A 15,668-nucleotide genomic window follows, 5' to 3' on the forward strand; every position below is an offset into this window, starting at 1 on the left:
CCATATATGTAAAAAAATGTATTAATATATATCAATTATAAATAGCATTTATACGATTTTAATGAAATGTTATAATATGGAAAAATAATGTTAATCAATATTATAAATAATAATAATTATTAAGGTAGTAATATAAAGACCTGAGTATAAAAAAAATAAACATAGTTTTATATCTTTATTTATGTATATTTTATGTATATCTTGTCTCATTGACAATCAGTTATAGTAGAAGAGTATAGTATCAATTATCGATATAACATAGTATGATATTTCATTTGATGTGCACAATATTAAATATTATGATTCGTAAAAGCATAATGGGGTAACGGTTATATCTCTTATATTTGTTTTTACTTTGTATCACAATATGATTATTGCTATATACTATCTTGTATATTATGTATAATACAGCAATTCAAATAATTGTGAGATTAAAAGACTATTGTTTGAATGAATTTCTAAAAATGATGTGGTATACATATATAAATGATGTATATATATGTATGTATATCGATGCAAATATTTCCAGTAAAAACTTACTTATTATATATTAGATGTGTGTATGTATATATATTATTAACTCTATTATAAATTTGCGTATGCATTACATTTTTTTTTTATACGTAACTTTATATACAGCATAATTATATTTAAAAAAAAAAAAGAAAAAAAGAAAAAATGTTTCTTCTCTAATAAATAAGTTTACGTTCACATAGAAATATATAAGGTATAATTGACTATGTACGTTGTATCCAAAGAAAGATACAGTTACGATTATGCGTTTCATGTATATGATTATCAGTTTGGATGAAAATTTTACACCGCAATATATAGAAATTTACATGCAGCGGAGTAAAATATTTTGGGGAATGTGTGCATATGGAATGTAAATATGATTTAATGCAACACAGGCACTCTTTGGTTACTTCAGCTTCAGGGTAACTGTTCGACATAATTTTTTGGAACTAGTCCAGTTTTCCCGTTCAAGGTGCCTTCTAACCAACCGGGCTCTAAAGAAGCCTTAACTGTAATTAATAATGTAATATATAATAAGTTTAATTCAATTAATTATGAAAAGGGAAATTTGTTTTTATTTAAGAACAAATTTTACCATTTGTGATGATTTGATTTGGTTCAAATGATAATTCCCCATCACCTTCGGCCAAACAGGCATATAATGTTCGTACTCTCCTAAAAAGAAGTTGTTAATACAAATAATTAGAATTAGTTATTATTAGTTAGTAGAAGAATTAGTACAAATTATTTAAATCTTCTATCGCAATGAGTTTATTACGTTGATTATAAAATTTCTTATTTTAATGCGTTGTGTTCATTACTTGATTAATTGAAATTAATTTAATTTATGTAAAAGAACCAATTAATATCCATAGATGTAAATGAACAAAGCGCATATATTGTTTACGTTCAGCCAAAAATTACTAATATTTGTTATCCCGAGTTATTGTTTGTCAAAGAAATTTTTAATTGGAAAAATCAGATTTTGGTGAAGTATGCTTTTTGTGTTAATGTTTTTAAATACTATCATTGATGTTCTTTTTTATGGAATAATGACTAGTAAATTTTTAAGTTATTTTTACATAAAAAAAAAGAAAGTAAAATGTAGTCAGTGATTTTTGGCTGATGATAAAATAAATTGATTTTACTATCAATTTACTTTAAGTACTTTAAAATGTACTTAAAAGTACAAAGTACTTTAATATTATCAGAAAAATGTTCATAAAAAATTAATAAAAAATTATTTTATTAAAATAATATTATGAATTAATTTGTGTACTGTCCAAAAGATTTTTTGTTTAAATTTTTTGTTTGTTTTCTATTATTAAATTAATATCAAACTAATTAAAACCTACATGATAATAATCCTACAAACTTATGGAAACATTGACAAAATAATTGTAATTATTATTGCATTTTCAGAATAAAAGAACACCAAAATTATTGAATTTTTCTTAACTTTCCAACGAATTTAATTTTCATTGTTTAAAAAAATCTTTCTGAAATCCTTCATTGTTTTACTGACTTACTGACTTACTATATTTATTGAAAACTACAAAAACGCACAAAAGAATAAATCCTGAATTTAATTTAAATTTTTCTTAAATTTTTTTTACAACAAGAGGCCGTAGTTTCACATGGATTTTAATATTATTATTTTTAGTGAATCTACAAGAAATATAAATAAATTCTGCCACAGCTTTTTTGATCGAATGTGGGTTTTGTAAGAGATATTATTTATATTTTAAATTTAAAGCAATCGCTTTAATTTAATTTAATTTAATTTAATTTAATTTTTTTAATTGCTTATATATATATATATAAATGCTCAATCGAGCATTTCAGATATAAGCCATTAAAAAAACAGTCGTTATCAAAATTAGTAACTTTTAAAAATCTGTTTTGCATGTTTACATCGTAACAGAGTTGATAGGAAACTTTTCTTTGATTGTTTATGAAATTTTAAGCTACGTAAGCTGTTACATAAATCATTCAAGATCAAAATTGTAGATATTAAATTTAACACTTCAAAATATGTGGGTTGTGGAAGTACATTAAGCATTCAGCGAGTCACATACAATGAGTTAAACAATTATATAAAAATAAGACGTACCAAATTCCAGGCATTTGACCAGGACTGGAACGACCACTACTTGGCGATGTATTAGCACTGACAAAATGATCATTTTTGTTAATAATTATAATATCATACTATTATATTAGATAACTTTTACTTACATAGATATCGTGGGATTACTTCGTGGATAATTAGCAGGATAATGCGTGGACATAACGGTTCCACGTTTTTGTTTAACCGGAATATTAGCAGTAAATGGATGTGGATCCGATGCAATTGATTCACTCGAGCTACTCGTGTTACCACTAGTAAGCACTAAAATATAATTAGAAATGCATAACGCCTCAATTGTAATAGAAAATGTAGAATAGAAATAGTTAAATATTCATATAATTGAAATGTAACCTTTATCTGCAGAATGGTACATTAGATTTGCGTTAGTTAATTTAACTCGACCACTGCGAGTCTCTAAATATGCAGGAATACGATGACTACTAGGATCAACTTCTTCGTAATCACCATTTTTTCTATCATCCATAGAAGGTGATTTAGTTGTAATCGTTAATGGTCCATCGTAATAAGATCTTGCAACGTGCTACATAAATAATCATAAATAATCAAATATATAAAATTTATAATCTTACAATTATTTAAAACATGTTGATAATATGAAAATGAACTTACGTGCGAGTGCGGTATTGAAACAGAACTATGCACTGGATATCTTAACAATGAAGTTCCATTTCCAGAAGTAGTGGGACCCTCATCCGTTTCGGCTATTACTTTCGATGTAACCATACTTTGTATCATTTGTGTTGTGCGTAAAATATCTTGCGGAGGACCAGCTATTATTCTTTCACAGTTTTCAATTAATATTTCTACTACGATATTGTAAAATTTAATATCCATTATAGAGGCAACCGTTTCCTCTTCTGGCCTCAATAATGTCGGGCCAAAGCAAACCGCTAGATTACCAACTGTCATTAAATTTTTATCACTTTTATTTGCTACACTGTAAGAAGAGAAATGAAATCATTTTATTTAGATTGTTATTATATTATAATAAGATTGTAATATAAAGTAATACTTCATTTAAATGTTTACCTGCGTAAATGAGGTATAAGCAGAGTCAGCATATTAAAATTAGCCTTTGGCAATCGATAAACGAGGCTATGTATTTCATTTATTCGTGTTTCTTTCACTTCGTGTTCTGTTAAAAAGATTAAACACAATATATTCTATTATCTTACTAAGATTATACGTAGATTAAGTGCATTTACATAAGAGAAGCAGCGTGTTAAATGAATTTAATTTGTAACCAAAGAAACATAGCACTACTAAACTCAAGTGCAAATAAAATAACATAATAAAGAATACCTATACGCACTCGCAGCTGAAATGAAACTGTTATAGTATCGGAAAGTCATCAATGGTTCAAAAAGCGTTCGTAAATATGTTTTTAATGCACTGGTTATAGTTTTACTTTCCCATTCAAAACGATCATCTAGAGAAAGTTTTTCTAATTTTCTTCTGTCCAAGCCCATAGCTAGAAGTTTGTTTACTTTAGAGGCAACACCAACGACACGATATAAACCTTGTTCTTCTAGACCTAAACAAAAAATTGTCTATTACCATTACTTACGCACTTGTTGTTATAATTAATTTAAAATCATTGATCGTTAAGAAATATAAAAATGATTATACCTCTGTCTTCCAGGACCGTAATACATTTTGATACAAACATGAATCCTGTTTCGTCCAAAATATTTTCCTCTGATTTAACTGATGTTCCTACTAAAGGATAACTCTAAAAGGATTGGAAATGAATTATTTCAAATTGATGGTAACACTGAAAATTGGAAAAATATTGAAGTTATCCTTTACCGGTTCTTTACCATCCATCGCATCCATCCATAATTTTCTATCTTCTTCGGATAATGCTTGAAACGTGTATGTTACATTAGGCCTAAAAATAAATATCTTGTGATATACTTTTTGCAATTTGTATTAGATCAAAGTAGAATCAAATCACTCACTTATCGATAGACGTAATATCAAAACAAAAGCGCTTTTCAATTGTATCCGACATACGCCTTACGCAGGATGCTAACGTCAGAGTTTCTTTACTACTCTGTTCAATGTGGTACGATAAAATTCATTAGTTATTGTATAGTATAGAAATCTTCATGTTGTTAACATACTTACAAATTTGCCTGTAAGTTGATTGTATGGGATCATTGTAAATTCCTTAGTGTCTTTTTGATATGTACAATATTGTTTAGTCCATGTTGTACCAAAAGCCTCTGTAATAATATTTTACAAAATAAATATCATTTGTCATAAAATAATTTTTTTATAAAAATAATAATTTTAATAATTATTAATTTATTTAATTATTAATTTAATTTTAAAATTTAATTATTAAATTAATTTAATAATTAAATATATATATATAATAATAATTAATTAAATTAAATTGAATTTTTAATTTTAAAATTTAATTATTAAATTTAATTTTAAAATTTAATGATAATAATTTTTCAACATTTTTATATAAGTAAAGAAAATACAAGAAAAAGATTACTTTTTTCCATAAGAAATAAATATCCTTCGCGTGAATGTAGTTTGTTCAATCCAGTCTCCACGGCTGACTGTAAGAAACACAAATAATATCACAAATAAACATTATACTAATTTCATTTAATATATCATTATATTTTTATTTCAATTGGTTTTTAGTACATGATTTATCATGCATGTTCCAAAAAATATAATCCCATATCCACAATAAATAGTTTCCGATAAAAAAGCTTGTAATATTGAGAAAAGTTTTAATAACAGAAAACAACACATACCTTTTTCATATCCTTCATTTTATTCATAAGTGATTCAGTTTTATCCCGGGTTGCAAGAAAATTCTCTCTAGTCTTGTAAAAAAATACGCACACATAAAGTGAAAATTAGTGGGCAAATTCTTCATGCTTGTTATCCTAATTATATTTGGAACATTTAATCTCAAATGAACAATTGATCAAAATTAATGATATGTAACCAAAATTAGTACATCTAATTAATTTGCTTCGCGTTATACATTTATATATATATAAATATATAAATATATATTATTGGATAAATGTTGATTTAAAATGACATATTTAAATAGCGATGACACATGCTGTTTTACGATAAAGAAATACATATTTGTAAAATTTGCATATACCACACCAAAAACTAATAAATGTTAAATATTATGTTAGTGCTTTTAAAGCACATTTCTTTGCTTTCAACAGTTATTTTTATATAGTAATATTATAATACATATACAATAAAATCACTCTTATTAAAATGCATATGATTAATCAATTTGCAAGTATTTAAAACAAAAAATGCGACAATAATATACTATACTATTATTTAAATAATATTTTTGTATATATACAGAATGGTCAAAAAAAAAGAGTCTAATATTTTTTAACACATTGAACTTCAGCACTTATATTAATTGTCTTATGATGAAACAGATGTATTTTTTACTTTAAAATTAATTTTTACAAAGTGATTCTTGATCTGATTATCTACAAAATATTATTTATCTTTTGTTAGAAATTAAACAAATGCAGAAAGAAATAAACGATAACAAATAGAACGTATCAATGTGTTAAAAGCTCATAATACTTATTAATAAGAATAAACAATGTTTAATTAATGTGAATCCTAAAATCCAATCCTTTATGATGTAAATTAACTTTCATTATTTATATTTTAAACACAAGTTTTTTGACAATGTATTCAATGTACATAGAAGAATTTGTTTAAAAACACATTAGTTCAAGGTTGTAAAAGTAAATTTATTATGAAAGTAAGCAAAAATTATTACTAATGTCAACAAAGATTAATTCCTAGCGCAAACAATGTATACAAATCATAAATATTTTTCATTCAAATGCAATTGCAGAAGTGCAAATTAACATGTTAAATATTTACAGATCATGAATTGCTGTATATTTTTAAATATTCCTTGAACTAGTGTATTTCTAAGTAAATTTTTCTATATACGTTCAATATATTATCAAAAGACTCGCTTACGACATCGAAGACTCAAAAATAATAAAATTTAATTTACATCGAAAAGATTCATTTTAGGATCCATGTTAATTAAACATTTTTTTTAGTACTATAAAACCTTTAAATACATCGGACCCTTTTTTTTATCATCCTGTATATATAATTATGACGAAGATAACAAACCTTTTGTATTTTTAACTGCAATTCAGTCATATATGGTTTAAAATCCTTTGCTACTTCGTGACCTTGGTGGTAGAACGTTAACCAACCGAACATAAAACTTAGTAACTGAAAAGTATTTTTAATTATATACTAAATGATAAAAATGTATGAGAATGAAACTTTAATAATAATAATAATAATGTTATTATTATACCCACTGTTTCAACAAATTCAAATTTCTTTCGTTCTTGTACCTCTTGCAACAAGAACACATATTCTAAACTAGCTTGACAAAAATGTCTTTTGGCCATTTCCAATGTTGCATCCGCCTAAAAAATTAATATTAAAATAATATATTAATGTATTTGCATGTGAAAGATTTTGATACGTATATATAAAAAATAAATTATGGTATAATAATAATACCTCTTGAAGAACATTGTCCTGTTTTTTCGTAGATAAATTTAGGTAACGTTCTTGACTTTGACAAAACTTAATAGTCTGTTTTTCAAACTTTTTCTTCCCGTCCTATAAAGCAAGAAAAATATATTATAATAATCAAAATAATCTATATGCGTATTAGTATATTAATTTATAATGTATTAGAAAAATGGAAAATAGTGAAAAATTATGAAAGTATATTTTAAAGAATAATAAAAAAAAAAAAAAATAAATATATATCTACCTTAACACCACCGATATGTTCCTTTCTGAAGTTTTCCAAAGGAAGTATAATTTGATCATAAGCGCGTTCAAGCTGAAAAAATAATATTGCCAAAAAGAAATAATAAATATCGAAAGCAACATAAATGAGGATAAATAATAAATATAATAAAAATTGTTAATGAAATATAATCGTGCTTTTGAAGATATTATTTATCGTAAATACTTGTCCTTGAAATATATTTTTTTTCTAAAATAAAGTTAACAAATTGATAAACATCATATGCGAATAGAAATGTTATGCCTGTTTAAAAAATATCAATTAGTAACATATATTAATTTTATTAAAAAAAAAAATGTTTTTTTCTCCTGTTAAAGATATAATATGCCACTACTTCTAAATAACTATAGAACAATTTTTAATTCGTATGAATTTTTGTAGAAAAAGTAAAAAAGACACTTTACGTATTATTCTACAACTATGTAGGGCTAAATCTCCAACTATCTCAATTTCGAATTATAAAGAAAATAGAATTCAACGATAGTAAACTAATTGATATTAAAAAAATATCAAAAAATGTGATTCTGCTAGAGGTTTTATACAATTATTTATATTTTTAGTTAATTTATGTTATTATAATTATAATGAAAAATTAGATCGTTGATAAAGAAGTCTCTAGCATATATCACAATATTTGTGCTGCTTTTCGTTATGTGCTTTATATGTGACACTCGACATGCAAAAAACAAATCATGTGTACAATATTACAAATCCTAATCTATACGTATATATATATATATATTTCACAATATTCGAATAAAAAAGTATACTTGATAAAATTTCTCCAAGAATGTATCGAATAAATCTTACGTCATATAATTTGACCGAATGAATTAATTTATATATGCTGCGACGGGGTCCCACACACTTGATTTTTCACTCTAGAGTGTATGCAAGCAAAGAATAAACAAAGTGCAATATTAGAAAGAACAAATGGAATAAAAAACAGAGAGAGAGAGCAATAGAAACATAACATATCACAAATTGTTTGCTATATAATATGTCATTTTTGTACAATTTTTAATTAGAACAAAATAATAAAAAACTTTATTTTAATAATATAAGAAATAATATTAATTTATATATATTATAATAAATCAGATTTTACGTATAGATTGAAACGCGTTATAAATGGTTATAACTATACGTATCATTTATAAAATCAATTAGAAAGATATTCAATGATGCACTCTTCGTGTAAAATGTATTCCTTAATAATACATATTTATTAAATAATCGTATGCTGCCTGTTCTTTGATATATTTGAATAAAGTTACAAATTATTAGTAAATATCACATCGATTATATTTATTTTGTATATATTATATACTGAATATATATATTTTTGTGCATACCATGCGGTCCCTTTCATCCTCTATTGATGCTATCAGTTTACCAAATTCCTTTAAACTTTGCGATATGTGAGTTTCATCTTCGGTTTGTGTTTCTCCGATACATTCGAAACTAAAATTTTGCAGTGTTTTAGAAAATGCTCGCTGGGCTCGGGATAAATCTACAAAACCATCACAATCTTATGTCAAATTGTATATTCCATGCGTATTAGATAGAAAAATGTACAAAGAGATAAATTAGAAGAGAAGAATTATAGAAAAATGTGTGTTGTTTTTTTCTTTTTTTTTTTTTTTTCAAGCGCTACAAAAAAAAGCACATTAAAATAATTAACGTTTGATCTATAATAATAATAAAATGGTTAATAAACAATACGAGTTACCAGAAAAATCAATTTTTATTAACGGAAATAAGAAAGACATTTTTTTTACAAATTGTTTGATATTATCTATGCGTGCTAAGAGTAATAAATATTTTATACAGAGTGGTACAAAAAAAAATAGTGTAATATTTTGAAAGCTTATAGTACTTATTAAGAGGAATACAAAATATCTAATTGAGACTTTAATATTTGCACGTATGATTAATATTCTTCTATCTGACACAGACATTTGTTCGATAATTTTGAATGCAACACGAACAAAGCGTCAGCTGTATTTGTTCGATAGTTTTAAATGCAATACCGATAAAGGTATTACTAGCATTTATCTAATAGTTTTCATACAACGTTAACGTAGTATCGGATGGTACGATGTTAATAAAGGTTATAAAATCAACTCTTCCGATGTAAATACATTTTTTTTATACATAAGCATTTAATATCGTAAGCGAGTCTCTAAGCAACGCAATGAACGTACACAGAAAAATTATCTTAGAAATACACTAGTTCAAAGAATATTTAAAAGCGTACGTTAAAATTCTATTCAAATGGAAATAAGACATATCGAATATCTATAATTTATGCAAATTATATTTGCACTTAGGAATCTAATCTTTATTGACATTAATAATCATTTTTGTTTATTTTCAAAATAAATTTATCTATACAATCTTAAAATAATATGTTTCTAAACAAATTCCTCTATATACATTGAATACGTTATCAAAAAACTTGTGCTTACAATATAAATAATAAAAGTTAATTTACATCAAAAATTTAGAATTCACATTAATTAAATATTTTTTACTTTTATTGATAAGTACTATAATTAAAATATTGGACTCGTTTTTATTTGCCACCCTGTATACAGTGTTTTTCTATCAAATGAAAGAAACATTAAATGTGAACAACAGAGAGAGAGAGAGAGAGTGAGAGAGACAGAGATAGAAATAGAAAGAGATATAGAGAGATAATAAATGTAACGTGATTGGTAGAAAAAAAAAAAAAGAGGAAGTAAAAGAGGAAAGATAATACCATTTATAAAATAATTAGGAATGATAGATTGTCAGCTCATAATTGTATTTTACAGGAAAAAAAAACGAAAAAGAGTAGCAGCTGTTGCATACGTGCAGTAACAATATGCGCGATCATATCCTATGAAACGCAACTTACTCTTAGCAGCTAACAGTAGATCTTTGACCTCCTTGATGAGACGTTTAATCTGCTGACTGGTCTTTTCCAATTCACGTTCATGATAATGTAGATTTTCTCGAAAATACGGACTATCAGTTAAGCAATCGGTAAACTCTAATGGTTTAAGGCCAACACCCATTATTCTTAATTATATATTACACTTGAAACGTCATTAATAAAAACAGTATGCCAACAGGGACAATTCAGCTTGCAATGAAAATCACTACACGAACACGATTTACTTCAGCAAACTCATCACATTATTGTTCATACATACACATACAATAACACATGCAAACTACCCGCGCGCGCACACGCGCAAATACACGTATGTATACGTATAGTACGCGCGAGCACTTGAGATATATATGTGTATGTGTACTTTGTATGTGTACGTAACTTTTATATGTATATATATATATATATATATATGTATATTTATATGATATGTATAAACGTATATAAATTAATGTTAATTATTGCAAAAGTATCTAAATGTTAATCATATGTAAAAAGATATGTTTGCAGCAATTACTATCAAACGACAGTCCGTGTATTAACCTTATGTCACTTTACACTGTTTACAGCGCCTCTGGTATTCTAATGTGTTAACTAAATTATTGTAATCGTAAAAACATTATGGCGCCCTTGTCGGTCATCTCAGTGACATCTCGTGGTGGTCATAGGAAGTTACTTCTCCAATCACGATCATTCTACTAGTAGAGTGCTGCCAATCGGTAACGTACATTCATTTGTCCAATTTGCTCATTTGTCCATGCACGCAATCAAAGAATTATATTAGTTATTAAAACTATCAAAGTATTGTACAGTAAGTACAGTAAGTACAATAAGTACAGTACAATACTATCAAAAAATATTGTATTTTTTGGTATTGTACCGTCATCGCGTTAAATACCTACTATCGCCACCTGGTGATCCCGATAGTAACTAAAATGAATGAAGGGTAGATAAAAAAGTTAGCTTTTATATACTCCTGTATTCTTTAATACTTTTTTCTTTTTTAATTTTAAATAAAAGTAATTAAAAAAAAAGATAATTAGTGATTGAATAAATAAAAAATCATATTCAAAAGCAAAAGTATTTTTTTAATGAATTTTTTCGAAAAAGTTAAATAATTAATATTAAATTATGTATTTTTTGTAAAAACAAACTCTTATAAAAGTCTATCTGAATGTATTAAAAATTTGTTATGTTAAAAAATAATATAACTATATAAAAAATAATATAACTCCGCCTGCATGATAGCTGGACGGATCAAGGTCAGCGATCATGTTGCCGGTCCTAAGCCCGGGAAAAAGAGGAAGGTTGTTGGATCAGGTTAGCTCCCTACCCAACGTAAAAAAATTTGCGGCTCATAGAAACGACACACTGCCTATTAGCAGAATGGACAACAAGAATCGGCAGAATTGCACGGGATAAATCACCGATTGGCCGCAGAAGTACGGGGCGCCCACGAAAACGATGGTGCGACAATTTAACAGTGCAATAGGCAGAAAAACGTCGTTACGAAACAGGCAACTTGCCTAAATTAAAGAATGAAGAAGAAGAAGAAGAAAAAATAATATGATTTTTTATTTTCATTGTTACAATTTATTTATTTCAAGTTCCTGTACATGCAAATATGTTACATTTTTTTTTGTTTAATTAAAAAATTAAATTGCCTTATATATATATATATATATTACGTTTTAACAGGAATCAGTAATATTTAATGAATCACACATAATTATTTGAACTCTAGAATTATTGCTGTCGTTTATCCATTTGCGAATGAGAGTAACACACGGCAAAGCCATATTATATTCCTTTCGTAAAAATTTATAACATTTTGGACTGCGTTCGTAAATGGAAAGAGCAAAATTTTTCTCGTCGTCCGACCAGCTTTTTTTCTTCAAATGCTTAAGTTGCATTTCTACTAAAAATGATGTTTTTTCATTTTTAATTACATTCTTTGTTAAAGCAATTAAACGTGAATAATTCCATTTAGTGGTGGCTCTTTGCATACGAAAGATTTTCTGTCGCAGAACATTATTTTTTTTTCTTAGCTTTTTAATCATTAAACGATAATTATTAAGATATTTCATCATAATTTCTTCTGCATTAACACTACTTCTTTTCTGTTCGTGAAACTTGTCCGATGAATGTTGACATTCATTATTGCCATAATTAATATCAAAATTCAATCGTGAATTAATAGTATCATTTTCATTATCAGTACTATTATTATAATTAATAGTATTATTCTCATTATCAGTATTATTATTGTAATTATTAGTATTGTTATTTATAACATTATTAACGACTACTACTGATGCGTTGAAATCCTTGGGTACTGCCTTTTTACTTAAGGTTGGCCTACATCCTGGCTTGTAATCTTCTGGATTGAAGTGGTCAGAACAGATCAAACGATGATTCCATTGTAATTTTTCGTCATCTTCACTAACAACTCGATGGCCAGAATATTGAATCCAAATTGACAATCTAACATTCAAATAAAACAATATTTATTCTGAAGTACAAGTTAGTTGTTAACACTTATTATAATAATATTATTAACAAAAATGAATACTTACTTTTCTTTATCTGCGGGAAACCGGTGAAATACCAAATCAGGTCGTGATCTTTTTGTATTATTACATCCAAAATAAAAACATCTATTATTTGACGGCATGTTACTTAATAAAATATTTGATCGTATCACAAATTATTAATAATCAGATTTTACTTTAGAAAATGATCATTCCGTGACAAATAATTCAGAGCACAACGAACCTATTGATATAAATCTAAGAACACAATTACGAGAAGCGCAAAAAAAACAACAGAACAATGACGACGGTTTTGAAACCCAACGACCTAACATAAAATTACGATCGTATTATCCGGTTAGATGTATAGTATTGTACCGTCATTAGATTATGTGGCTGTCACGCCAAAATTTAACGCCTCCGGCACTCTTATCGTCACGCCTCTGGTGGCGAAACTAATAACTAAAAAAAACCCACGTACATGAATAACCGCTGTTATTCGCTCTCTTCCTTTCCAATCACCGAGCGAGACACACGCGTACTCACTAGCAGCGACCAAAGACGTGAACACTAGTTCCTACTTCCTTTTCCTTTTTAAGATTCTTGTTAAGTTTGTTATATATTTTGTATAAGTCTTTTCTGATACGTTTAAAATCAAAAATATTCATATAATATTTTTTTCCAATGAATTATTAATTATTTTGAATATTATTGAACACGCTACAATTAAGTACCTACTCACGCCAACTGGTGGTCAGAATACTAACTAAAATATTTGTGGGTACGCGAACAATGGACTTGTGAGTTTCTATGTATTTTTGTATTCTTTGATGCAATTATTCCACATTCGTTTGTTCTCTCATTTATCTCTTGCCTTCGTTTTTATTATTTCATTCATTCGTTTACGTTTAACAAGATACATATTTCTAATTCATTCTCACACACACGCAATTTGTACCACACCAATAAAACACACTAGTTTGCCTCAAATTCTGATCTCTTATTTCAGTAACCTGACGTGATAGACAGCACCGAAGAATACAAAAGTAGATAGAAATTCACAAGTACACTTTTATGTAACAAAAATCATTTTAGTTAGTACTAGGACCACCAGTGGGCAACAGTAGATGCGATGACGGTACAATACTATCAAAAAATACAGTATTCTTTGATATGTATAGTATCTGATATATTCTTTGAAAGAATAGATAGTAGAGTTATATATTTAATGTAATAGAATTTTAAAAATAATTATTTTTAATTTATAGTGTATAAAAAAACATGTGTGCTTATAGAAATGCATTTATAATATCTTCATTTTTATGTAATTATTTTAACGTTCTTGCGCAATGATGACTATGATAAAATTTTTCTGTAATATAAAGTAGAGTGCATTAGTGCATTAAAATAACTGTTAATTAATCGATACAAGTGTCTATTATTGTCTAAAAGCTCGGAGTATACGCTCTGTGTACCGTCCTCTTCAAAATTCACCTTCAGACTGGCACGTTGTTATCTATGAAAATACTTTTATTCAATGTTGTTTATATGACATTCCGAACGTTGTGCATGTGTATAATGAGAATAATATTCGTAATAAAAAGAATTGAAGAATATAACGTTCCGATTTTAGCATTTTTTGTTTTATATAATTGTTTCAACAAAGTTATATTTGTTTTAATAATATTACTGCGCAAGAACGTTAAAATAATTACATAAAAATGAAGATATAAATGCATTTCTATAGGCGCACATACATATGTTTTTATACACTATAAATTAAAAATAATTATTTAAAATTCTATTATACAATATAAATATACTATATATACTATCAAAGAATAGTGTATTTTTTGATGGTATTGTACCGTCATGGCGTTAAGTATCTACTGTCGCCCACTGGTGGTCTCGGTACTAATTAAAATAATTTATATGTAATTATTAAAAAACACTTTTAGTGTAAATTTCATATATATTATTAATAAATGACATAAACATATTTTTATAATAATTCATACTTATATAAAGATACAATAATTCAATGATAATAAAAATCGTTTACAGTACAGGAATTTAAATGTGAAACTGTGAAGCAATATGGCGATTTTAGTTAACAATTTTGACGCAGTAAAATTTTGGCGCTGTTGACGTTTCGGCGGAACTTTCGAATCTATATCAATTGCATTATCGATGTCAGTGTATTAATTATGTATATTATTTGTTTACAATGTACTTGTATAACGTTTCTCGATAGAAATTTCTTTCATAACAGTTTGAATTGAATTAAAGATTTGTGTAGTAGGTTTTTAGATTTGAAATAAAAACAAATGTTCGTTGGTATTTAACAATGTTGTTATATATATCCACAGATATATTTAAAATTTTATTTTAAATAAAAATCTAATTATCTTTAATATAACATGCAATTAAATAAGTCTGAACAAACAAGACAACGATATTATAATAACTTTATAATAAGTAACGCTTGTTTATAGATGTTTTTCTAGATAAATATAATAAATTAAGAAAAAAAAAAAAATTTCATATATTTTGAATTCAATGAATTTTGTAAATGTGTGGAGAGAGAATTTAGAGAAATAATAATAATAATAATAATAATAATAATAATAATAATAATAATAATAATAATAT

General features: G+C 26.3%; 2 protein-coding genes and 1 long non-coding RNA gene across 3 annotated transcripts; 1 reads left to right on the forward strand and 2 right to left on the reverse strand.

Moving 5' to 3' along the window:
• Positions 1 to 860: 860 nt before the first annotated feature.
• LOC122514892 (rho GTPase-activating protein 26) lies at positions 861 to 11,019 on the reverse strand. Its single transcript, XM_043632010.1, has 21 exons — positions 11,003 to 11,019; positions 10,447 to 10,690; positions 8,900 to 9,057; positions 7,506 to 7,577; positions 7,247 to 7,348; positions 7,039 to 7,149; positions 6,842 to 6,946; positions 5,449 to 5,520; positions 5,178 to 5,244; positions 4,799 to 4,896; positions 4,630 to 4,724; positions 4,478 to 4,559; positions 4,298 to 4,400; positions 3,981 to 4,202; positions 3,698 to 3,803; positions 3,278 to 3,605; positions 2,999 to 3,188; positions 2,755 to 2,908; positions 2,630 to 2,686; positions 1,112 to 1,191; positions 861 to 1,025 (listed from the first exon to the last, which is right to left on the reverse strand). The coding sequence occupies exons 2-21, from the start codon at positions 10,604 to 10,606 to the stop codon at positions 934 to 936; spliced, it is 2,454 nt and encodes an 817-aa protein (XP_043487945.1). The 5' UTR covers positions 10,607 to 10,690; positions 11,003 to 11,019; the 3' UTR covers positions 861 to 933.
• Positions 11,020 to 12,174: 1,155 nt separating this feature from the next.
• LOC122514933 (GATA zinc finger domain-containing protein 4-like) lies at positions 12,175 to 13,655 on the reverse strand. The gene is made up of 2 exons (XM_043632080.1): positions 13,062 to 13,655; positions 12,175 to 12,969 (listed from the first exon to the last, which is right to left on the reverse strand). The coding sequence occupies exons 1-2, from the start codon at positions 13,157 to 13,159 to the stop codon at positions 12,177 to 12,179; spliced, it is 891 nt and encodes a 296-aa protein (XP_043488015.1). The 5' UTR covers positions 13,160 to 13,655; the 3' UTR covers positions 12,175 to 12,176.
• A 1,140-nt stretch (positions 13,656 to 14,795) lies between these two features.
• LOC122514965 lies at positions 14,796 to 15,361 on the forward strand. The gene is made up of 2 exons (XR_006303183.1): positions 14,796 to 14,950; positions 15,081 to 15,361. It is a non-coding gene; the product is annotated as an uncharacterized LOC122514965 (long non-coding RNA).
• Positions 15,362 to 15,668: the final 307 nt, after the last annotated feature.

The sequence above is a fragment of the Polistes fuscatus genome, unplaced genomic scaffold, assembly GCF_010416935.1.
Source record: "Polistes fuscatus isolate 324 unplaced genomic scaffold, CU_Pfus_HIC Scaffold16, whole genome shotgun sequence".
Classification (NCBI taxonomy): domain Eukaryota; kingdom Metazoa; phylum Arthropoda; class Insecta; order Hymenoptera; family Vespidae; genus Polistes; species Polistes fuscatus.

Bases quoted from the DNA above. Each gene is read 5' to 3' on its own strand.
- LOC122514933 (XM_043632080.1), bottom strand. From the start codon at position 13,159: ATGCCGTCAAATAATAGATGTTTTTATTTTGGATGTAATAATACAAAA. The intron at 12,970-13,061 runs GTAAGTATTCAT...TTTGAATGTTAG, and splicing joins TTTCCCGCAGATAAAGAAAA to ATTGTCAATTTGGATTCAAT.
- LOC122514892 (XM_043632010.1), bottom strand. From the start codon at position 10,606: ATGGGTGTTGGCCTTAAACCATTAGAGTTTACCGATTGCTTAACTGAT. The intron at 5,245-5,448 runs GTATGTGTTGTT...TGTTTCTTACAG, and splicing joins AAATGAAGGATATGAAAAAG to TCAGCCGTGGAGACTGGATT. The intron at 4,897-5,177 runs GTAATCTTTTTC...ATATTATTACAG, and splicing joins TTTATTTCTTATGGAAAAAA to AGGCTTTTGGTACAACATGG.